The sequence below is a fragment of the Petaurus breviceps genome, unplaced genomic scaffold (genome assembly GCF_028583685.1).
Source record: "Petaurus breviceps papuanus isolate PSGF00001 unplaced genomic scaffold, PetGlider_PUasm1.0 90686, whole genome shotgun sequence".
Taxonomy (NCBI): domain Eukaryota; kingdom Metazoa; phylum Chordata; class Mammalia; order Diprotodontia; family Petauridae; genus Petaurus; species Petaurus breviceps.
The window spans coordinates 1,850,832-1,875,998 of NW_027187309.1; the positions used below are offsets into that span (position 1 = coordinate 1,850,832).

Genomic DNA, 25,167 nt, shown 5'->3' on the forward strand with positions numbered 1-25,167 from the left:
TACTTCCTAGCATCCATTCAATTGAAAAAGGGAGGCACATAAATACCAAGGGCAATACATAGGGAAAAACAACCCAATATCCACTGGTACTGGTAAATTAGTTTTCCAACCTCAAGTCTCTCCTCACCCCAATCCATCCTCTACCAGCTACCAAAGAGATCTTCCTCAAGAACAGGTCTGATCATAGTGTTCCCTACTCAATATACTGAATTGGCTCCCTAATACCTCCAGGATCAAAGACAAAAAGGAGAATATCTTCTTTCCTTTATTTATGCTTAAAGCTACAAAAGCACCAAGGTGACTGCAGAGCCCCATTGAACCGAAAACCTTGGAGCAAGGTTAAAGCAAGACAAGCTGTACAACTAGTCAGATGTTCTGCCCAGATACAACTGTAAAGATGAAACATCCACTCTCAAGGTTTCTAAATGTCTTTTTAAAGTGTGTACTCTGATGGCCACTAAAGTTTCAGACTAATGCTTCTTAACTAAAATGGAACCTCTGCATGAGCAAAAGCATATTTTAAGTAAAAATTCAGAAAGTTACCTCAAGGAAATTTTTTAAGCTACCACGAACTTAGAGATCACACCATCACTCACACTGGAGCCAGAAGGGAAAAACTGATTTAATTTATCTTGAGGACATCTGTCTCTACCCTTAATTTATCTCTCATACTAATATTGCTAAAACATATTTTAAATTTATGTGTGCATTTATTTATGTGTATATATTCAAACATATATAATATATTTATATGTGTATATATCATAACAGTAGTTTGGACATTTAACTCAATCTTCATTCTTCATTGAACTAATGGCATCCTTACTCATAGCATAATCTGGAAATATAAACAGAAATAAGGTACAAATAAAACAAATAGATTGTCCAATAACCTTCCTGTGGCAATGGGATGCTGAAGATACTATTAAGGGAATTTCAAAGATATAGATTAGTGTCATGTGTGGTCCAGTGGAAAGAGTCAAGGTATCAAGACAACACGGTTTCATCAGCTTGGGAACTCTCTCCACTTATATAGGACACAACCTATCTATAAATCAATGATAACAATGATCTTTAATGTTTATATAGTACCTTCAATGTGCCAGGCCCTGTGCTAAGTACTTTTTACAGATATTATCTCATATGAGCATTAAAAAAACCCAGGGAGGTAGATGCTATGTTTTTAGCCATGGGAAACTGAGACAAACAGAAGTTAAGTGACTTGCCTAAGGTCACACAGCTAGAAAGTATCTGAGGCTAGATTTGAACTCAGATCTTTGTGACTCCAGACCAAATGCTCTATCAACTGCACTACCTTGCCCAAGCCTCAGAAAGGTAGAGTGACTTGAATATTAAAATCTACTTAGAGCTAAGACGTTCTGACTCTAAGCCAAGTACTCTATCCACTGCTTCATGCTGGAAATGTCAAGACCTGAATCTTTTTCATTGTGTAATTAACTGGCTATATTACTGTAATAATAATGGAATATAAAGATCCCCCTGTATTGGCTTGGTTTTTGGTATTAAAACCCAGAGCTTGTTAATCCCACTTGTGGGATGGACTTGTTGACGTGAAAAGAGAGGGCTGGACTGGGAGGAGCTGGTGATGTAAATTTGGAGAGACACAAGAGAGAGGCAGAAGAATTTTTGGAAGAAGAATCTTGGAGGCAGAGAGAGACTGAGAGGATTGCTGAGGGCCACTTTGAATTGCCCAGGACTTTTGAGAGCTGCCATGCAGAGCTGCCAAGGACTGAGGAGACATGGCTGTTATGCTGGTACTTTGTCTGTTTTGATGTTGTTTTGCAAGATTTGTCCACTGGTGAAGGACAATGCTGTTGTTGCAGAAGTTTGGGAACCTTACTGTTGGTTCAGAGCTCTTGAGACTGTTCTGCAGACAGAGAGTGAATACTGTCCACTGGTGAAGGACAGTGCTGTTGTTGCAGAATATTGGGAACCTTGCTGTTGGTTCAGAGCTACTGAGACTGTTCTGCAGACAGTGAATTCTGTCCACTGGTGAAGGACAGTGCTGTTGCTGCAGAAGTCTCGGTACCTTGCTGTTGGTTCAGAAGCCCTGAAGAAGGATTTTCTTGTTGTATGTTTACAGAAATCCTGCAACAGGGTTTTGCTAATGTTTACAGGGGTCCTAGGACTGTTCTGCAGACAGAGAATGAATTAATGAAGAGACTGGCAATGTATCTTGTGGCCTTGCTAGGCTTTGTCTCCCCAGGAACAAAGATTGCTGAGAACTTGCCTGTGTCAAGATGAAGAAAAGACCTCCATTTGGGTATTAAGTGCTGTGCTTAAGCTTGTTGTAACTCTGGGGTAGATTCAATTGTGATCCAGGGGTGGGGAACTTTTGACCTTTTTGTGTTCTGTGATTGAACAAATGAATGTACTTTACTTATGATTGGAAACTAATCTCCATTTGAGAAGAGGGGCTTTGTGATGGACTAAATGAAGGTACAGCCTGGGGGTTGAGTAGTATTTAGAAGAGGGACCTTGTAATTGATTAAATGAATGTAATATCCTGGGGTGGGGAAGTACTTGATTAAATCAGGTAGTACTTGGAGACTATTTAATCACACTTAGTAAATGCTGTATTTTGAATGATGCCATATTTTGATCTTCTCTGTTCTTAATTTTTCACTGAATAAAATGGAGAGCACCTATGCTGGTATTTTGAACCCTGGGAAGTTGCCTTTGCTTGGCATTACATTACAATTACCCTAAGCAAGTCACATGACTTCTATGTGGCTTGGTTTCTTTACCAATAAAATGGGAGTGATACTAGCTGTTCTACACAACTCACCAGACTGTTAGAAGGATCACTTTGTGAAGGTACTTTAAAAAAAATCAAAACCTGAAAGTGGTTTACAAAAATAAGGTATTATAATGGAATTAGGTAACAATAGCTGAAAGAAGTCCTCTCCTAAGGTATTTTCCCATACCTTCTTCTTTTATCCTAGAGTAATGTTGTATCCCCTCTGAATCCTGAACTAAAAACTTCTACTTTCTAAGAGCAATGAAAAATTCCTGAGGTTTACATTATTTTCCTAAACTAAATCTTTACTAAGAGTTCTAATAATAGTTTTCTTATAATTTTTTTTCTATTTTTTAAGGGAAGAACAAAACAACAACAAAAATTCCATCAGGAATCAGTGTGATATTATAGAAAAAGTATTGGATATGAGTCAAGCAACCTGTGTATGCATCCTGGCTCTGTTTCTTACTAGTTATGTGACCCTGAGCAAATCATTTCACTTTTATAAGCCTCATTTTCCTCATCTTTATAATTAATTTCATAGTATCCAGAGGTGGAAAGGACCTTAGAAACCATTTGTTCCAAACCCCTCAGTTTACAGATAAAGAAACTGAGGCCCAGAAAGATTAATTAATTTGTCCAAGTTCCCCAAAATAAGAAGCATAAAACAAGATTGGAACCCTGGTCCTCTGACCAGTGATGGTTATCCAAGCTTGTCTCTTTATTTTAGCCCTTTTTACTGAGGCCACTTCCAGTTCTGACAATCTGAGATCTATATGGGTCCTAAGGCAATTTTTTTGGGTACTTCTATTTTTTTTTAGCTTAATCAGCAACATTTAAAAAATCATATTAAATAATGGTCTCTTGCTTCAGTTCTAGGTAAAATCAGGAGTGCAGTTGGAAGTGCTCAGCTTCTCATGTCTCAGAAGTTCCAGCAATTTTATTGGCTTTGTCAGCAAAATTTGGTAAGTCAATGTTTAGGTAATCTTGATTGGCCACAGAAAGCTTAAGCTGGACATTTATGCTTTATTTTCATTCTTACTTTGTATTCATGCTTTTAGAATCATTCCCCCCATTGCCATTTCAATATCCACTACACCATACTACTTCTCTTCTGTCCAAAACTTGAACACAATATTATCAATAAATGTATTTACAATTATATATAAAGGTATTTTATATAATTATGTATAATTTTATATAAAGGTATTTTCTTAATTCTGTTATTTGATATATATTCATAAATATATGTCAGTTGATATTAATGATACTTCACAGTTGCCTACATGATATGTCTAAATTATTATAGCTTTGGTTTAATGCCTCTATGTACATTAAACTGTCCTTTTAACTATAAAAATATATGTTAAAGAGGAAAAACAGACACTCCTTTCTAGTAGCTCAAAAAATTGTATATCTGAACACTTTTGAAGTCTTTTACAAATGTCGGATTACATATCAATGTTAGTGTTAAATTTTTTTCTACAGAGAGTTCTAAAATATTTGATTATTTACTCTGCTTCTGTCTTCTTTCCATGTTTACCAACATAAATTTCTGAAACATTATTTTTTCTTGGGGGGGGGGGGGGGAGAGGTAGACAAAAATACAATATTAAAATGCTTAAAATATACCTATATTTTAATATATATAAAAGTTGAGTAGACAAAAGTGAGGAAATTCTATCAATAACTGCTGGCAATTGTACTTAAGCTTAGAGAAGGAGGAAGGATTCTACATTCCTTCTCAGGAGACAATCCAGAACAAACCACAGTGATTTGCTGTATGTCATCACATCTGATACTGAAAAGAATTCCCCAGAGAGTGATAACTTAAAACACCTCTGACATCCATGAACAACTTACTTAAGGCAATAACACCTATCCATATCTAACTTGCAAGCCAAGATATAAAATTTTAGAAAGAATGCAGTTTGTCCAGGATAATAATATTGGTATTTTGTGAGGAGGGAAGGAAATTGCTTGGGATAAACATTCTTCCACTTAAAATGGCATTTCTTAAAGTGCTGGCAGGATATGCTATATACACTATACACTATCTTCTGGGAACTTCAGTCAGGTGGTGATGGCTCAGATACACGGGACATGTAAACACTAAAATAACATTTTAAAAAATAAGTCAGACCATGAATGTCATCCTTATACAGGCTAAAGTCTCAATTCTAATGCAAATTCAAATGATTAAACTTCTGAGAGCATCTTATTCAGAGAACAAATCATTGTATCACCAAGTATTTCTTGAAGGAAAAAAATATGATGATACTCCTTTTACATACTTCATATTTACCACTGAGGTACTGTTTTAATTGGGGCAGCTAGGCAGCACAGTGGATAGAGTGCTGGCCTGAAGTCAGAAAGACTCATCTTCCTGAGTTCAAATCTAGCCTCAGACCCTACTAGCTGTATGATCCTGGTCAAGTCACTTAACCCAATTTGCCTCAATCTCCTCATCTGCAAAATGAGCTGGAGAAGGAAATGGCAAACTACTCTAGAATCTTTGCCAAAACAAACAAATAAACAAAAAAATGGGATCACAAAGAGTCAGACACTACTGAACAACAATAACTGTTTTAATTACATATTCCAAGTCTAGGCTTGTAAAAAGGGAAAAAAATTATTCTGGCCCTAGAGGGTAGAACTAAGACAGTGGTGAGAATCATAGGGAAATACGTTTCAGCTCCATATGACAGGAATGGAATGGATTGCCTTGATTTGGATTCCATTGCTGGTTTGGCTACTCACAATCTATATTACGGTATACAAATGATATAACCTGTCATGGTTCGATTTCCTTATCTGTAAAATAAGAGGAATGAAATAGACTAAGGTCCTTTTGAGCTAGGTAGTTTAGTAGATAGAGTGCTAGGCCTGGAGTCAGGAAGACCTGAGTTCAAATCCAATTTTAGACACTTACTAGATGCATGACAAGTCACTTAACTTCTATTTGCCTTAAGCCTCTGGAGAAGAAAACAGAAAACCACTCCATCCTCACAGATAATATGTTCTACGGGGTCAAGAAGAGTCAGACACAACTAAACAACTGAACAACAACAACAATGGTCTCTTTCTGGTCTATATCTATGTTTCTATGATAGAGAATTTCCCCATTACTAAAAGTCTTCCAGCAAAGGCTACATGATAATCTGTTAAATATATTATCCTGCATTCCTGAATCAAGTAAAGACTAAATTAAATGAGGTCTTTTAGGTTCTATAGATAAAAGAAGGCTGAAGGCTACAGAAGAGATTTTTATCTACTCTATTATTCTAGTTCAGACCATACTAAAATCAATCAAGTAAGATAAAATTTGAGCTTAGTTCTAAATGCAGCATTGTACCAGTGTTGTATTCAGAGCAGGTACTTTATAAATGTTTGTTGGATTGAAGTGAATTTCATATCCTGGCTTAGAAACACATGCCCAAATTTCACAGTTTCCTAAGCATCATGGATATTTTCCTTATGATTACCCTGAGCTCTTTACGTTATGAGTAGTGACTCTGTGGATGAAGCAACTGGACTTGGAGACTGAAAGGTCTAAATTCAAATGGGCCTCTGGCAATTACCAGCTGAATGGTAAAATCAATCCTAATCCTAACCTCTTTGAGTTTCAGTTTCCTTATATTTAAAATGGGAAAATAATGACATCTACTTCACCTATACAAAGAGAGAGAGAGGAGCTTTGCAAACATTTTAGCATTATATAAATGTTAGGGATTATTATAGCTGAAACGTCTTATTTCTTGGTCTTTCTCAGTGGATAATGCATGGTTTAATTACCAGTGTTTGAAGTTTGATTTTGCGTTTGGTTTTCCTTTGTTTGAGGTCATTATAAGCAGAGACAGAATCCAAGTTAGTTACAAGAAAATAGAAAAGCTTAAGAACAAGTTCTGATAAAGTTTATAAAATTCAGATATCTCAGTTGAGTTCAAATTGGAATTACCCTTCTAACACTCTACTGTGCCAGGGCAGGTTTAGCAGAATTTAGAAGAAAAAGGTTGCCCTCTAGTGGCTCAAAGTAAACAGAACAAGCTTATCTCTATCTAAAAAGTGCAGGGAAATTATTTTCAGACCCATTTTACATAAACAATGGGAGTAAACATCCTGAAAGTCACAATCACACACACATACAACCAGCAATGCATCTTAAACTATGAGCTTCATAGTTGTCAGAACTTGTAATTCAGCTGTATATGATACAATTATGATGTAAACTCCATGAAGAATCTTTTTTTAATCCTCTTCCCCTTTTCCTAATAATGTTACATACAACTTCCATATAAGTTACATATAAATAGCTAACTAATTTTACGTTAGTTAAAACAGTATAGTTCAGGCAACCGCGTCGTGTTAAATATTTTAAAAAGACCACCAAGGGTATAATTGTAGTTTGTGCACTATGTGGTATAAAGCTAAAGAAGTAAAGGAAACTAACTCTATAAGACCCTTCAAATTAGCTCAATCTATATTTTGGTACTTATTACATTACATTAATATGGTAGATATTATTACGAACGTTGAAATAGAGAAGCAAAACAAGAAAATTATAGGGAAATACAAATCAAGAATAAGGAACAAGAGAGGGCAAGGATTGTCCAATAAATTACATAGACACTTCATATTTATTTATCAGAAATATTTCTAAAAATGAATAAAAGGCACTGGATATGGTAAGTCACCAAATCACATTTTTAAAAATGAAATTTATTATATATCAACAGACCTGAAATGACTTGTTACTTATGTAGAAACCAGAAGTCCATGACCACTAACCTCTTTGAGCACACATTAAAATTAGTACAAAGCTAGAAGAAGAAAAATGAGAGGAGGCTATGGTATCCAACTAAAAAACTCCATCTAGATTTGTCTAAACCAGTCATTTTTATGGAAAAATGGAAATGGGCAGAAGATAGAACACAGATATATACACTACAAAAATTTCATGTTAAGGTCTAATAAATGTTAATTGATTACCATAGCAAGGAGACAGAGCCAAAAAAAGTATATTAGTAAGCAAACACTTGAATTACCTGCCAAGCAGGGAGAAATGGCAGCCAAAGGCATCAGCAGCTTAAAATATAAACTTAAATATAAAATTTTATGAAGAAAGATGATGGAATATTATGAGCAGGATCACTTCATAAAATAATGAAAAGCAATGGATGGTAAATTCAAATTCAAGAAAGTTTACTGAGGCATCTTAACTAAGTCATCCTGAGAACATTTGAGTATGAAAATAGAAGGCACACAACAAAAGACAAGAAGAAAAGATAAAATACTTTTATAATAAAATGTTTTTATCATGAAGGAACCCCTGAATTTGGACTCTAACCTCACAGTCCTAGATGAGCTTATAGAAAAGGCAGAAATGGGGCAGCTAGGTGGTGTAGTGAATAGAGCACCGGCTCTGGAGTGAGGAGGATCTGAGTTCAAATTCAGCCTCAGACACTTGACACTTAACTAGCTATGTGACCTTGGGCAAGTCACTTAAACCCAATTGCCTTGCCTTCCCCTTACCCCCCCCAAAAAAAAAAGAGAGAGGAAAAATAAAAGAAAAGGCAGAAATGAAACCAAAGAGAATTTTTTTTAAAAAAAGGAAAAGTAGTTGGATTAAGCTAAGTGTAGGTAGTGACAAAAGTACAGGTAGTGACAAAATTGTGATGGATCAATTCACAAGTTCTCTGCAAAAGGACAAGATACCAAAGGTATTGAAAAGAATCTCCAACCTCATTTATACTCGTTCTCCCCTCCCCCCCCAAAAAAAAGCAAAAAGAAGACATCAACAATCAACCTAAGTATCTACTTCCCATCTATACAAAGTTTTTATGATAATCTGTATAGACACTAAACACATTCTAAATTAACTTATTAATATGAATGACCAGGTTTTTTGATATTCCATAATAGAATATATCATTACCATGACAATTGGTTGAAAAATGTACAGAATAAAATCCTGCTGTCCTTGTGATATGTTGACTATTTTTGAAAGAAATTCTTTGATAGAGTAAAATGTCTCCTTAAAGGATTTCTTCCAACAAAGCACCTACTGAACACACATCAAAATTATTCAAGATTTGATAAAAGCTACAAGAAATGCAAGAATTTTGTTCAACCTTCTGATTATTAATATCCAATGGGGCAGAAGAGAGAGATATAGATGCTTACCAAACATGTTCTCCACTGTTATGGAGGAGAACCAGAGTGGGGTTCAAGTTATCCCTATAGATAATTAAGTCATTCAGAGATTCCTGTTCAGGCATGATGTCTTGCTGGTTATATGCAACCCAAGAACACAATAGGGCCTCATGGATGAGGAACCCTCCCCCTTCTATGTAGTCTTCTTCCATTCAAATGTAAGCTCTGTGAAGACAGGGACTGTCTTATGTCCTTGTGTTTTTGTTCCCATTGCTCAGCAAAATGACTGGCATATATAGGAAGTGTTTTATAAATGACAGTTCATTCATTCATTCATTGAACCATTGAATTCTGTAACTGAAAGAGATTTGGAGAGTTAGTCCAACACTCTCATTATACAGATGAAGGTTCAGAAACTTAAGTGAAGGGTAGAGCCAGGAGTCATCCTGAGTTCAAATCTTGCCTCACATACTTACTAACTATGTAACCCTGGGCAAGTCATTTAAATCTTTGTCTGTCTCAGTCCTTGTCTATATGGGATCATAATAGCACCTACCTCACAGGGTGGCTATGAGGATCAAATGATACGATATTGATAAAACGCTTAGCATAGTGCCTGTGGACATAGTTGGCAATTAATAAATGCTGGATCTTTCTCCTCCCCACCTCTCCAAAAAAAAGCATTTTAATACCTAATAGCATTCTTATGGTTTCTAAGAAAAACATTTAAATCAAAACTATTTATAAAATGACACATTTCTTTTCATTTTTTTAGAACAACAAACTTACAAGTACCAGCTATAAAATCTATTATGATAATTGTTGTTTAGTTGTTTTTAGTCATGCTCAACTCTTTGTGACCCCTTCTTAGGGGTTATCTTGGCAAAGACACTGGAGTAGCTTGTCATAGCTTCTCCAGTTCATCTAAAGATGAAGAAACTGAGAGAACAGGGTTAAGTGACTTGCCCAGGTCACACAGCTAGTAAATGTCTGAGGCTGGATTTGAACTCAGGAAGATGAATCTTCCTGACTCCAGACCTGACACTCTATCTACTGATACACCTAGCTGCCCATTAGGATAATAATAATAATAAATAATAATAACAGAAATAACATTCATTTAGCACTTTAACATTGACAAAGTACTGTACATGTTATATCATTTGGTCCTTACAACACTACTGTGAAATGGGTACTTATTATTATCCTGATTTTACAGATAAGGAAACTTGAGGTTCAGGGAGGTTAAGTGACTTGCCCAGAGTCACTGGAAGATACCTTATAGGTCAATAGTAGACACTTAATGTATCTTAACTACTGGAGTTTTTACTTAAAACATAAAAAAAATTGGTTTAAAAAGGATACCTTGGAAAGAAGCACATTTCCTACTTCTATCCTTAACCCAGAAAGCAAAGAAAAAAATTTTACACTCTGAGTTTGTTGATGTTTTCTCTCCTGTTTATGTTAGGATCCCAGTGCTATGCCAAGGCCTACTTCCCAAGACCTAGCAGGATTTTGGGACTTATTGCAGCTCTCGATTGAGGATGTCAGCATGAAGTTTGATGAACTCCACCAGCTGAAGCTCAATGAATGGAAGCTAATAGAATCCCCTGAAAGAAAGGTAATTACCCCCAACTCTGTGTGGTTTCCATGTAAACCCTTGTTCAACAACTCCCTAGTGTTTAATCCAATTGCAGAAATGATCCATTTCAAATTCCAAATCATGAAGTGTTTCCCAGCCTTTGATTAGCAATCCAGCACAAACTTTCTTTTGTTACAGAAATAAAGGAGGAATTGAAGTCATCCCTTACTTACTGATTTACAGTGTAAGACATGGGTACTCTGTGGTCATACATACACAAGCATAAAAATAAACATCACAGAAGGAATTAACCTCTGAAAATAGGCAAAACTGTTCATTTCTTTAGGTAGAAATTGACTCCATCCAATGAAAGGGTTGCATAAAAAGATATGTTTTTGACACATTAAGGTGAATTTTCCAGTGAAATATTTTGTGATTGGACCTTGATCTTTGCCTCCTAATTGGCCTCCTTGCTTCTGGCTTTTTCCTTTCTAATCCATCCTCCCCACCCAAATCCCCAAAACACAGATGTGACAATTTCATTCTCCTACTTAAAAATTTTTCTTGGCTCTGTTTTGCCTCTAGGATAGCATAGAAAATCCTCATCCTTGTACTTAAAGCTCTCCACAATCTGGCTCCTACTCCCTTTCTAGTCTGGTTTCATGCTAATCCCCTTCAAGCACTCTGTTTCTTCCTAATTAGCCCACTTGCAGGTCCCTATATTCCCTGTTCCTTCTCATGTCTCCCTGCCATTTCCTAAATCTACACTCTAAGCCCGCATCTCCTAAATCTTCCTCATTTCCACCTCTTGGGTTCCCTGCTTTCTACCCAGTATTGCCAAGGTGCCACTTCCTCCAAGGGCTCTTTCTTGATTACCCCAATTGTAGTGCTCCCTACTTTTAAAAATTGCTTTACATTTCTTAATTGATTTATCTATGCTCCCCCACCCCTGCTCAGTAGAATGTAAGCTCCTTGAGGTAAGGACTTTTACTATGTCTTTGCATCCCTAGTACATCCCTAGTACCTAGCACAATGCCTTATACATGGTAGGTACATAATAAATGATAGTTGAATTTGATCGATTAGTTGTTGAAAATGCAAATCCAATTCAGACTGACATTGATCTTCGTCTCAAACATTCTGTTTCATTCTAAAGTGGGGTGGGTGGACAAGGAGCTAAAAGGTAAGGCACTATAGTTTGGTCATGTCTGCTTTATGTACATGCAGCCTGTTTCACCATGTAACATTCTACTGAATTTTATATTAGGGTGGTGAATTCAATTAGAGTTTACCCACATGATTTAATTTCCTCCCTTAAGGTATTATTTACTGTAGAGTTAATATCTTGATCTGAGTTAGCAATAACTTCACTAATTTTCTAAAACATTTCAAAGAAGATCTGTGTAATTATAAACTGATTTTCCAGGAAATCATTATATGTTAAGATAAAATGATTAAGAGAAACAGAAGGCCATAATTTCAACAGATGATGATTCACACGTTTCAGTGCTTTCTTCAAGAGATATTCACTCTACCAACACAGTTTGTGACCCTTCCAAGACCCTTTCATGAGTTGCTGTGCCAAAAAACCAACACACTTAGTGTTCAACCTTTGGTGATGAGTCTTTCCAAACTTAGGGAGGCTGGTTCCCAGATCATTATCTTTTCTCAGGAACAGTCTTAGAGTGTTTCTACTTAGTGAACCTGGCAGAGCTTATACTTTACTGGCTTAACCACAAGGAGGCATTAGAGGGATACTTTAGTGGAGAATGATGAATCTAATTCCAAGAGGAAATATGGTCACATAGGGAAATATGGTGGGAAGTGTCCAGTAAGATAATTTTGAATCCTGACTCTGAGTTAGAATCCTGCCTCAGACACTAGCTTTGCAAAACTGTAAATCACTTAATTTCTCTTTATCTCAATTTCCTCACCTGTAAAATGGGGACAAAAATAGGATCTACCTCCCACATTTGTTGTAAGAATCAGATAAGAATATATGCTGTGCAAACCTTAAAACTCTATACAAATGTTAACTTTAATTACTTACACAAGGCTGAAAAATGAATAACCAGAGATGTTTAAGATGAGGACGAGATACAAATCATAATCATAATGACCATCAAGATTATTCATTACATACATGAGTGTGGTCATGTGCTAGGTGATACACAAAGCAAATTAATAAACATACTACCCATCTTTTAGGATTTTACTTTTTATTCAAAGGCAATATATAAGAAGGAAAGAACATTGGCTTTGGACATTTGCACTTTCCAGTTCAGATTTCTTATCTTGGCATTTAAAACCTATGTGATCTCACTTCACTTAAATTCCCTGGGTCTTAGCTTCCCCAATTTTAAAATGAGGTGTTTCACTTCAGTGGTCCCTTACATATCTCTACTACCTAAAACATGACAGAGATGGATAGAGACAGTACATAATACAAGGATATAGAGATAGCCTTGGATTTAGGGATGGCCTTGGCTTCAAATTCTGCCTTTGACAAATATTAGCTGTATGACTTTAGGAAAGTCACTTAACCTTTCAGTGTCCCAAGCAATTCTCTAAAATTGTAAGTCATAGATGAATTGCCAATTTTAATCTGTGGAAGATCAATGGAAGAAGTTTTCTATACCAAGAATTTCCCAAACCAATGAAATTATAGGCCTGGGGGGAAATAGATAAATATACCGGGAGTATATATAGGGTATATAGGCTTAATTAAGTTGTAAGGTATTGAAACTGAGGTATCAAAACCATAGCAAAATGTATTTAAGGCATTAAACCTGCATAAAGACTTTTGAGACACCCTACACAGATACATTTTTTAAAGTTCACTCTAATTCACTAGTGCTAGTTTAGAAATGGGGTTTTTATAATGTCAGCTAATCATTAATCTGGATATGCTAAAGTAGTGTAGTGGATAAAGTGCCAGGCCTAGAGTCAGGAAGACTCATCTTCCTAAATTCAAATCTGGCCTCAGAAACTCATTAGCTATGTTATCCTGGACCAAGTCACTTAACCTTGTTTGCCTCAGTTTCCTCATCTGTAAAATGATCTAGAGAAGGAAATGGCAAACCACTCCAATATCTCTGCCAAGAAAACCCCAAATGGGGTCGCTAAGAGTCAAACACAACTAAAATGACTCAAAAACAATCATTAATCAACACTTTGGATTTGAAGAGAAGTTGGCAATAAAAGACAAATAACAATTAAAAGAGAAATTAATTTAAAGTAAACAAATTTTTTAAACTGGTCAAAATATGTTTCTAATTTTCACCTTTCTTGGATAATGAAAGTCAGGTTTCTCAAAGTCCTATACCTAATGATACATGTTAAGATTCTCCTTGAAATGAAAACAGACAAACCAACTTGTTCAACCTGGGAGATGTATATTTTGGGATGGTTATTTTGAAGGTTCCCTGCTCTGAAGAGTGACTTTCTAGAACTAAAATCTGGAGCCTGCAGTTGCTATGAGTAAAAAAGGTAACCCTGGGTCAGACTCTGTCCCTATTATACCTAACAATGGCTTAGTTCATTCCCCTATAAAATGTCATCTCCATGGAGGCAGAGATTGGGTTTTTCTTTTATCTTTGAGTCCTAGCACAATGCTTGGACTAGTGCCTAATACATAAATGGGGTTTTTTTTTTGGATTTGTTGGATTAAATGAAATACCTAGTTTAAAAGTTAGTATCACCCACATTTTAGTGGCTAACCATAGAAGAATAAGAAGATAGACTGACATAACTTTGTGTTTAAGACCGGAAATGAACTTGATAAATCCAAAAAGATGAAGATATTATAAGCAAATTATGCTATTCCATAGCTTTTCTTATCATATTTGAACTTCCTGTCAATACCATGAGCAAATGGCAGAGATGTCCTAACAACTTCTGACCCCTATAGCATCTGATGAAATCTACCAGGATACCACTGAGTGGTGAACTTCTGGCTGAATCAGACCATTTAAAGTGGGACAGGCCAGCAAACTACAGGGGGATGCCCAGTGAAATGGTACCATTGGGCCTGGTTTGTCCTGGTTTATTAGATTATAGATTTAGAGCTTGAAGGGACCTTAGAGGCCCTTGAGTCCCTTGTGTTGAAATGACCTAAACCTGCCCTGGAAGATACTCACAAGCTCCTAGAGGGCAGGGACTGTCTTTTGCTTCTTTTTCTATGCCCAGTGCTTAGCACAGCATCTGGCACATAATAGGCACTTCATGAATATTTACTGATTGGTTCATGTTATCTATTCATCTAAATGATGGTGTGTATCAATCTAACATCAGATTAATTTTGAAATCATAGTATCTATTAATATAATAACAAATTAATAGCTACTAGTATTTTGATACCTTTAGATGAATCTCTAGTATAAGCAGCTTCCAAGAAAGGTTCAAACTATTTCTGTCCCTAGGTCTTGGTGGCCTGAGAAAAACCCCTCCAGAAATAAAATTATGGTCTTCTGATCCTAAGACATATCAGGTTCCATTTCTCAGATCCCTAGCTATCCCCCCCCCCCCATGGTTGGTTGAGCTTCCTTGCTTTAAAAAAAAAAGTCAGATTGTCTTCCTAAAAGGAAGTCTATGAACTCAAGGTACAAAATGTAACAAACATTTTTTGAACTTAGCCAACATGAGGATTTGTTTTACTTTATTTATTACTACAAGAGTTATTTATTACAAGAGTTTTGTTCTTCTTATTCTTTATTTTTTCAGGGAGAGAGAGAAAATAGAATTTTTTGTTCATTTAAAAAATAATTCCAAAAAAAATTAACACCAGAGTATATGTTGGAAAGGAATTTTCTGTGTAATAAACCTTAGCAAAACTCTGATTCAAAAATGGATTTTTGAAAAAAAAATGAATGTTAACCTGCATATGGCATTCTCCCACTCACTAACTCAATTTTGGCTTTTTATTCAATGTTTTAGGAAGAAAGAAAGGTTCCCCCTCCAGTACCAAAGAAGCCTCCAAAAGGGAAATTTCCTATCACAAGAGAAAAGTCTCTAGACCTACCTGACAGACAACGCCAAGAAGCCAGAAGACGGCTCATGGCCGCCAAGAGAGCAGCCTCCTTTAGGCAGAATTCGGCCACTGAACGAGCAGACAGCATTGAGATCTACATCCCTGAGGCCCAAACCAGGCTTTAAAGACAGAATGCTGCAACATTTCCTTTTTTTTAAACAAACAAACAAAAAAAAGCTTGTACAGTTTGTCACTTAACCTGATAATTTCTGTCTCATTTTCTCCACTGAATATGCCCTTGCTGTTGTGTTCTTCGTGCCATAAGCACAGTGGAATGTTTTGATTTTTTCAAAGTTTGCCGAGCTCATTGCAAGAATGACTTCTTTTTGTATTTATTGTCTGACTTACAATCAGCTACAATGGATAGGGCTTGGTGAGACCTGACTTATCCAATATGTTCTCAGAGGACAACAAGAAACACCTCTTGAGATGGAACCCAGCTTACCTTTTTATGTTATTTATATTTTTATAAATTGTGTGACAATTAGGGATAAGAATAACAAATTACAAAATGGGTGCATCTCACCATTCACTAGAGGCATTAGCTAACCAAGTAGAAGGTGCTACAATGGCAAGTGCATGACAGAAAGACCCCATGTCTCTCACCTCCAGTTTTCTTTTCTTCGAATCCAACTAAATGATTTGCCCATGTGTGCTGCCATTATCTTCATCTCTGTTACTACGGGAAAACATTATTAAGCCTTTCATGTCATGTCAAGTTTTTGGCAATGAAAAGGGATCTATCTAGTCATTACTCCCTGAACATAGACAGGTAGCTCTCCAAAAGCCCAGGAGCCTACCCTTCTGAATCCATTAAAAATATATGGTAAGATTTTTTTTTATTTTTTCCAGGAATGAAACCACCATTTTCCCAAAGCTAAGCTTAATTTTAATGCAAGAAGACTGACAAATAATGGGTGATAAGAAAGTGGTAGCCTTAAAGCATCTCTTCCATAGCAAAGTATAAGAGCAAAGTTATACTTATTCCTAGGAAATAGTTATTGTGATTTCAGTTCTTTTCATGGATTTGTTTTTATTCATATTTTACTTTTAATTTCACCAATTATACTACATGTGATAAGTCATATTCTCAAACTGCTGTATCAGTTAAATTTCCAGGGTATCCTTGAAAAAAAAAGTTTGCTTGTTTAAAATGCCAGTTGTGATGTTGTAACCAGTTTAAGAAGTTTGAATGTGAGTGGTAAGTATATCTCGGTTTAAATGGTAAAGGTGAAATGTAGCTTACATTTGATTTTTTTAGAACTCTTTTTCCTATGCAGTATCAGCTAAGGCAAGTACCTTGCTTATAAAGACATAAAGAAATTGATTCAAGAATTAAGGGATTTCCAGCTCTGGAATTAGCATATTTTCATGACACTGACTAACATGAGCAAAAACAGGAGACAGTTTAGTCAAGTAGCTTTCAATCCTGAATTGTTTAGATACAGTATTCTTTATTCAAGCTTTCCACTGGAAATGAGGACTCTACCTTATAGACTTCTCTCTCCAAAGGAAAACCCAATAAAATATATCTAATGGAGCCCAATCTCCGCATGAATTAAGTTGAAATACAGAAGTATTTATTCTAGCTTCCCACTGAGAAGTGAGTTTCCTAATTCATAAACCCTCTCCAAAGGAAGACCCAATAAGGTGGATCTAATAGATCTCAGTTTCCTATGACTTTGGATAACTACTCCATGTTAAAGCAGGATGGTAACATACAAAAAAATATTTTGAACCCATGTTTTCTGTTTACCTGCTTTAATAAATACCATGTACTTAGCCATATGCAGAACAGCTTCTCAATTATACTCTAGCACTTTGTTATTGTGGGGTTTTTTTTCCACCTTGATTAGCACTTTAAATAAGTACTCAGCTCACTCTGCAGCCTGCCACATTATTATAAGCATTAAGTAGCAAAGGTTGCCTAGCTTATAAAATTTGGACATTGGTTAACAATGAAGTTTTCCTTTGTTCTTTTGGGCTTTATTTCTTTTTGTTCCAAATATGTTCCACCTAGCATGAGGTCCATTTGGAGCACAGTTGATATTAAAGCATGTTTAGCTTCAAAGTTTGAATTTTTAAAGCTGAGTAGTTAAAGATTTCCTGTAAGGCCAAAACTCTGTAAATTGAGCCTCATACCTGGTATATATTTTACCAAACAGCCTTAAACAATATTTGGAAGCAAAAACCAAGACGAATGTATATCCTTTAAAATAATGCAAAAAAATCCCTTACATATTCTTCTATAAATGAATATTCTATCCCCAGAGTGTTCAAAGCATTTTCTACATAAAGAAAGAGCTGAATCCTGGGTAGTGTACAATACTGATGCTGCTTCCTATATTTATTGTACTATATTAAATACAAATGTATTTGCAAGTATTGGCATTTTAGTCTTTTAAAATGGTATTATTTAAAGTTGAGCTGCTATTTAGAAATAATCCACAGAGAAGCAAAGCCAGTGTATTACCTAGGTAGGGGAAAAGTAAAACAGACTTGCACGCACACATACAGATCTATGTATAACTACTGGCAGCTGATATATTTTACCTAATTTCCTTGAACACATACAAAATATATAAAGGGAAAATATACAAATTAGGTCATAACCAATAAACTGAGATCCCAGAAGAAAGTACAATTCTGACTTGAATGAAGTTATTCATAAAATTTGGATTCTTTTTGGTATTCAGTGTCTTCATTCTTTGATTTCTATCATACCTCCCCCCTTCCCCAAAAAAGATGGTATATAATATAAATAGATTATATATATATATATATATTTATGGTTAAACCATCCTGTGGATGAACAAATAAAACCCTGCTAAATTTTACAATGGTTGTTGACTGATATGTTAAGTATGCCTCTTTGGAGATGTATAGCTCCCTCTTTAGTCCACCTATGTTCCAAAGAAGATTATTTGAAAGCAGATGCCTGCTGTGAAATGATAAAATTTTACCTGTTAATGATCCACATCCAAGTGCAATATACTCAACTTGTCATACAGGTGATATTCTATCAACAAAAGCAGAAAAGAAGCCATGTTCATTTATGTGTTGTCCGTTTCACCAATTAAAGAGAAATAAAGCAATCTTTATATTACTTGTGTTATAAGTCAATCAAGCCAACTTATTTCAATCACTTCTAGTAAATAATAACCACAACTACCATGGTTAAGTCCATCACATAGTTTAATATACCTCATCTAGATTGTACTTTTAATTTTAAAAAAAATTATACATGGAATTGAGTGTCTAAAGCATGAGTGAAATTAATGGTATAAAATGTTCTATGAACATGATAGTGAGAGAGAATTTGATGCTCTCCATATCTATATAGACATACATATATATGTTCATACACATACCATAAAGATATCATTGTTCGTTGAAAAACTAATATTACTTTGGGAATCACACTGCTAAAAACAACAAACCAGTTGATCTACTGTAAAACTTCATATATAAAAATTCAACAATGCAGAAGATCTTAGTTAATTGTAAAAACCAACCAATACAAAAATAATAAATAGGAATCAAAAACTTGACATTTAACCCAGAAATTTTTAAAAAGAATTTGCGGTTGTTTAAATATAGACTTTTTTCAATGCAATGATTTCTTCTTTGAATGTCTTTCCTCCCTCCCCACTCCATTAAATGCAAATGTTATCAGTTAAAAGTGTTATATTTTTTTTTCTCTACAAATTGACCAGGAACCTTCAGCAATATATAAAAATATGACTATTATACTATTTGATATGAAAATATAACACTTTAGTTTAAAGTTAAAATTCTGTCAATGTTTTCAAGTTCAGATCCATTGAAGATTTTAAGCTTAATTTGCTTAAATTATATTTAAAGTGACTTATTTTTTAAAATACACATACACGCACATGGGTGCGCACACACACGTACACACACATCAGTATAGTCTACTATTAGCCTAACATCTTTTCTTTTGGTACTGACATTGAAAAGAAGATGAAATTCTACCCTATTGGGTTCAATGGGTAAATAGAATTTATCATTAGAAGACTACATGTTTCACTTCATGTGTACAGATAAATGTACTTTGAGCACCTTCTTTTGATATATATGTCTCTGTTTTCCTGTCTTGACTTTTCCCCTTTTCTATCAGTCCTCCAATGGCAGAATCCAATATTAATTATGAATTTAGGCATTTCTACAATTCTCATTAAATTTCTGTATTTTTCTGTTTTTATGAGATAATCCCATGATGGATATACTAGAAAAAATAATATTGACCATAATCTAAGGCAAACAATTGGCTTGCATCATTCATGAGATCCATTTAGTTCTGGTCAAACTCTAGTAACTGGGAGTCTTGCCCAATATTCTGTGCCTGTTGATAGAGATTCTAATAAATCTAGATGAGGCTCTGAAATATTTTGGAGGGCCCTTGAAGGAAGTTTCAAGTTCATGGGAACATTTCAAACTTTGGAATGATTATTCAGTAGAACTAAACATTCAAGTTATTCTGATATCTTTTGGGGTCGGCCAAGCACAGAAAATAGGCAAAAGAATACATTTGTGAGACCTAACATGGAATTTAGGAATATTAATTTTCTGGAGCTATTTATGACATCCTTCCAAATGATGATAGTTACTACCATTTCCCTCACCTCACACCAGGAATCCTGGGGCTGGGAAAAGGTAAAGAATAGGAGAGAGGACTAAAACTAACCTTTCTCAATAGGGATTATCTCATACTAGAGTGAATTCAGCAGGTGGGTTCCTGCATCGGGCTCCCTGTGAAACTTCAAAAAAGTGAAACATATTAAAGAAGTATAGGTGGCATAGTGGACTTGGAGTCTGGAAGATCATTTTCAAATCCTGCCTCAAACACTTCCCAGCTATGTAACCCTAGGCAAGTCACTTAACCTCCCTACGCCTCAGTTTCCTCATCTGTAAAATGAAAGAGTTGCATTCAGTGGCTTCTAAGATCCCTTCCTGCTCTAATTCTATGGTCTGTTACATCATTGTTCTTCTGGAGTCAAGACTCACCATTGCATCAATCCAAATACTGATGTTTTTTTTTTTAACATATGCATATACATATACATGTCTAAATTGTATTCATTTCACAACTTAATCTGCCCCCACCAAATCTTTTTGTTTTCTATCTTTCACAACAAACATATCAGGTGTTTGAGAAATCAAGAATTTGGGGTCAGTTATTGATTAAATACAAGTCAGATATTTTCCAGAGAAATTGCCTTCATTCTTTGAATCTGAGTTTAAGTTTATACCCTTCACTTTTGTTAACACTAATTTTTAATTCAAATCTCACGTCTAGATAACTGGGTCAGATTGGTGCCTGTTACCTTCAGGAACTTGGCACCTTCATAAGAAGGGATATGTGGCCAATTGCTATTTTGTTAAGTTTATAATTGTAATAATAAACAGTTACTATAATAAATTACCTTTGTAAATCTAGCTCGAAAGGACCTTCACACAAAGGGATGCCAGGTTACCTTGAAAACTGATAAAGAGGAACAAGTACTTAGTGCCTGTCAGTTAGACAACCTAATTTTTAGTCTCACATTAACCACTAAATCATTGTGTATTGTCAAGCTTGGGTACATTGTGTCTTAGTTTTCTCTTCTATAAAGTTGGAATAATAAAAATAATAATAACACTTATCTCTTGCCTAGCTCACAAATATGTTGTGAGAATTAACAACATAATATCAGTAAGATACTTTGAGTTCCCAAGAAACAAGAGATAAAAATATAATGTAATTATTAGATTAGTTACCAAATCCTAAAGACATGAATATTAAAGAGAATCATTAACAATGTTGCTTTTTAATGGTGTACATCATTCACTATGTGAAGATGCATTTTTCCAACAGGTTTATAAACCTGCAAAAGACCAGGGCATGTGATGTCTCGAAAAAGAACAGGAAGTATTAGTCAAATGCACTAATACTGACCCCATGCCCTGGTTTGAAATGCTCCCTCAGCATTCTGACTTGCAAAGAGCTCACAAAACAGTCTCTCAGTGGGTTCTGAGGTGGGGAGATAACTCAAGGAAAATGGATGTTTCCCCTGTGCCTTTGGCTCCTATGTTTCTAGAGTGTTTCCATGAATAGAGGCCAACCACTAGCCCAAATTAGACAACATTTGGTCAGTCCCTTAAATTTTCACATTTCCAGGATGAACTGAAGTGAATACTAAAGATGAAAGAAAATCAATGTCAGAAAATAGAGAACCAAGCCTGTGTAGTATGTCTTAAATAAAATTAGACAAAATTATCGAGATTGCCTTGGTTTTTCTGACAACAGTTTAGGAGGAATGCGCCCATCCAGTTCTAGTTTGTACAAGTCCTTAATTTTATGACTCAGAGAAACTAGTCCATGGCAACACTCCAAGAAACAACCACCTTGTCATGCAAGTGGTCACTGAGAAATGTCTATAATTCATATGACTTGCTGTCGTGGACCTTCTATTTGTATCCAGCTTTAATAAAAATTACATACAGCTTCAATGTGAACATTTGATTGATGACATTCTCTGCAAAGGAAGTGTTATCAAAATAATAGGAAATACTTTTAAGAAATATTTTGTATCTACACAAACAAAAGGAACGCAGAGGTTTACCTCCTTACTTTCTTATATTTTATGTGACTCTTCATTATTGGTGCTGAATCTGAACCTGAAAGACTTGTGAGTCAAATCTTTCATATACCTAACGAACAAGAGGAGCTAATGAACACACAGTAACTGCAAAGTTTCTTGAAGTAAGAATTTATTCTTCTCACGGAGACCATAATCACCACAAAGCATAATGGTTCATGTCTACTGAAACACATCGGGGGAAAACATAAGTGTTACTTGTAATTACCTATGGATGCCACCTGCTCATGCTTTAATTTATCTCCATTGTTTTAAGTAATATGATCATATCACTTTTAAAGGGCTCAGCATGTATGTATCTTTCACTCCATTTTATATACTGGTTTGCTGAATTAACAAGGTTTCCCTTGCAAATAGCGCAACCTAGACTTCTTTGGAACTCTCCTTTCCAAAAAATAAGCCACTCTTCCCTGTACACATTCTTTCTGTACAGAGGCTGAATTCATGCATCCATCATCCATACTTCATGCCAAAATACTCAAAGGTGGCCTAAGGATTAAATTAAATGCCTCCTATAGAATTTCCAGGAATGTTAGAACCAGGAAACTAGCTGTTTAGTTAAAGTTTAAAAAAAAAAAAGTATATAAATATATATAAATATATACATATGAAATCATATCAACAATGAGGATGAACTGAGTGCCAAATAGCCAACATCTGTACAAAGTCACATGCCACTAGAGTTAACTATTTTACATAATTCTCTTTCACATGCTTTTCAGATTCTTTTGATAAATTCTCTTTAGTAGCATGCAGGATACCTACTCTGAATATACAGTATGCTCTTCCATTACCACCACACCTTTGTGCTCCTGGGTAATAGCTTCATTACCAGAATGTTGGTCATTCCTTTAAAACACTATAAAATTGCTTTATTTGAGTTGTTCTTTTTCCATGATTCTTTGTTCACTCTGAGCTGATTGTAAGGAAAATGTGCTTCACTATTTTGCTCCAGAACTCTTTTATGAAGCTGCTCTTTCAATTGATTTCTGTATCGCTTATGTTCATCTCCTGTAAATAATTCTGCAATTAAATTTTTTGAGAAAAGTAGAATTTTCTCGTTGAGTCAATCATTCCTGTACTGCTTGAAACTCAGGAAAGCCTACATGTCAATAAATCAATATTTATTTTTGTCGGAACTCTCTCCATAAAGACCTATGGCAACTCATCTCCAAGGTATAATCTTTGTTGACTATAGCTTATGGATGTTAAGTGACCTATCCATGGTCACACAACTAATAAGTATCAGAAGCATGAGTTCTTGACTCCATTACCAGCCTTCCACTAACTACACCATGCTACCTCTCATAGGAAAACATATATGTCCTAAAATATTCAAGTTTTCTCATTAAAAGATCCTACATTTCACTGTCTATTTCTATTTAAAAGAAAATGGGAAGTATTTGACCTTGAGTAAATCATTTCACCTCCTTATGCCTCAGTTTCTTCATGTAAAAAATAAAAGAGTTGGATTATAGGATCATAGATTTACATCCAGAAGGCTCAGAGATTATTTTTTCCAAATCTCTCATTTTACAAATGAGAAACTGAAATCTAGAGAAGTTAAGTAACCTGCTCAAGTTCATATAAGTGGCAAGTGGCAAGTAGCAAGTAGCAGAGTTGGAATTTGAACCAATAACCCTCTGACTTTAAATCTAGTGTGCAGTCTACTATATCATAATTAGGTAATGTTTAAATTTATATCCAGTCCTAAAAAATTTATGTAACTAAGTTTTGTAATTATAAGGAAATCAAGAGTTCAACTGGTGTTTATAATGGAAATGAAATGGAAATTAATTAAATTTTCAGCCATGAAATAATATCCCCTAATTAATAATCATTTAGGAAATATATGAATGCCAGGCTTCTGATCATATCTTTTATAGGTCAAAAGCACAGAGTGGTTCCTTTTGGAAAGCATGCTTGACTCTAGTTTTGCACAGATTACTGGAATTCAGGCACTTCATATATTTTTTGTTCTCTTTCTTCTTGCCTTTCCACTGACCTCAGAGGTTTACTTTGTAGGTGGAAGTAGTGGCATGATGATGGAAATAGCAGTTTAGAAATTTTATGAGATGGCCTTTTTCTCATCATTTTCCTTTAATCAGACATCTCCAATTGTTTGTGTGTTTATTTTTAAATTACTGTTTACATTTGTTTTCTTAATCCCCAAAGGGCAGAAAGATATTTGAATGAACAATCTGAGTGGAAGCCTCCAAGAGGCAAATTTGGCTTGATATGGAAAAACCTTCCTTAGTTATGCAAAAATAGATTAAGTTACCATGCCAAGAGGGGGGCTCATCTTCACTGGTATCCATCCAGCCTAGTCTGGAGAACCAGGTATGATGTTGTGGGAACTCTTTTTGAGGTATGGGTTAAACTAGATGTATTGGATTTAAATGGTCTGGCCTAGATGGCTTCCTTTCCAAAGTGATTCTTGAATCCCCCATCACTGTTGCTAATGACATTAGGAAAGCGATTATGTAAGTTATCTCTCTATTCTCCACATCCTTAGTACTCTCATAAATATCCCACAAAGGATCTATTCAAAACACAGCAGGCCTTGCTCTATTTCTTTTAACATTCCATGAGCATTTTTTTTAATTCCATGAGCACTAGTGCTTTTACTATGGTTGTCCATCTGTCATTCTTGATATAAGATCAGGCCAATTCCTTTTCCAATCATATATTTTGTGAATAACATGTTTTGCACCACTCCTTTCACATAAATCTTTATTGGTAGAATCAGTTCTGTCTACTTCTGAATAATTTCTGATTAAATAATAATGATAGTATTTACATAGCATTTTGAGGTTTGTAAAGCACTTTGCATATGCTATCTGATTTGATCCTGACAAAAACCCTGTGAAGGATATGCTATTATTATACTCATTTTGCAGATAAGGAAACTGAGGCTAAGAAAAGTAAAACCACCTGCCCAGGGTTATGCCACCAGGAAGTATTTGAGGCAGGATTTGAA

General features: G+C 35.3%; 1 protein-coding gene and 1 long non-coding RNA gene across 4 annotated transcripts in view; one reads left to right on the forward strand and one right to left on the reverse strand.

Moving 5' to 3' along the window:
* DLGAP2 (DLG associated protein 2) overlaps positions 1-18,505 on the forward strand; it is a 1,288,940-nt gene extending 1,270,435 nt beyond the window's left edge. For all 3 annotated transcript variants that reach the window (XM_069065393.1, XM_069065392.1, XM_069065394.1), the window contains 3 exons: positions 3,635-3,726; positions 10,383-10,535; positions 15,432-18,505. In XM_069065393.1, coding sequence (XP_068921494.1) covers positions 3,635-3,726; positions 10,383-10,535; positions 15,432-15,650 — 464 coding nt within the window. In that variant the 3' untranslated portion in view covers positions 15,651-18,505. The remainder of the gene's footprint in view (positions 1-3,634; positions 3,727-10,382; positions 10,536-15,431) is intronic.
* The window catches only part of LOC138144100 (uncharacterized), an 80,341-nt gene extending 61,795 nt beyond the window's left edge, over positions 1-18,546 (reverse strand). The window contains exon 1 of the long non-coding RNA XR_011163859.1: positions 18,489-18,546. This is a non-coding gene — a long non-coding RNA (uncharacterized lncRNA). The remainder of the gene's footprint in view (positions 1-18,488) is intronic.
* Positions 18,547-25,167: the final 6,621 nt, after the last annotated feature.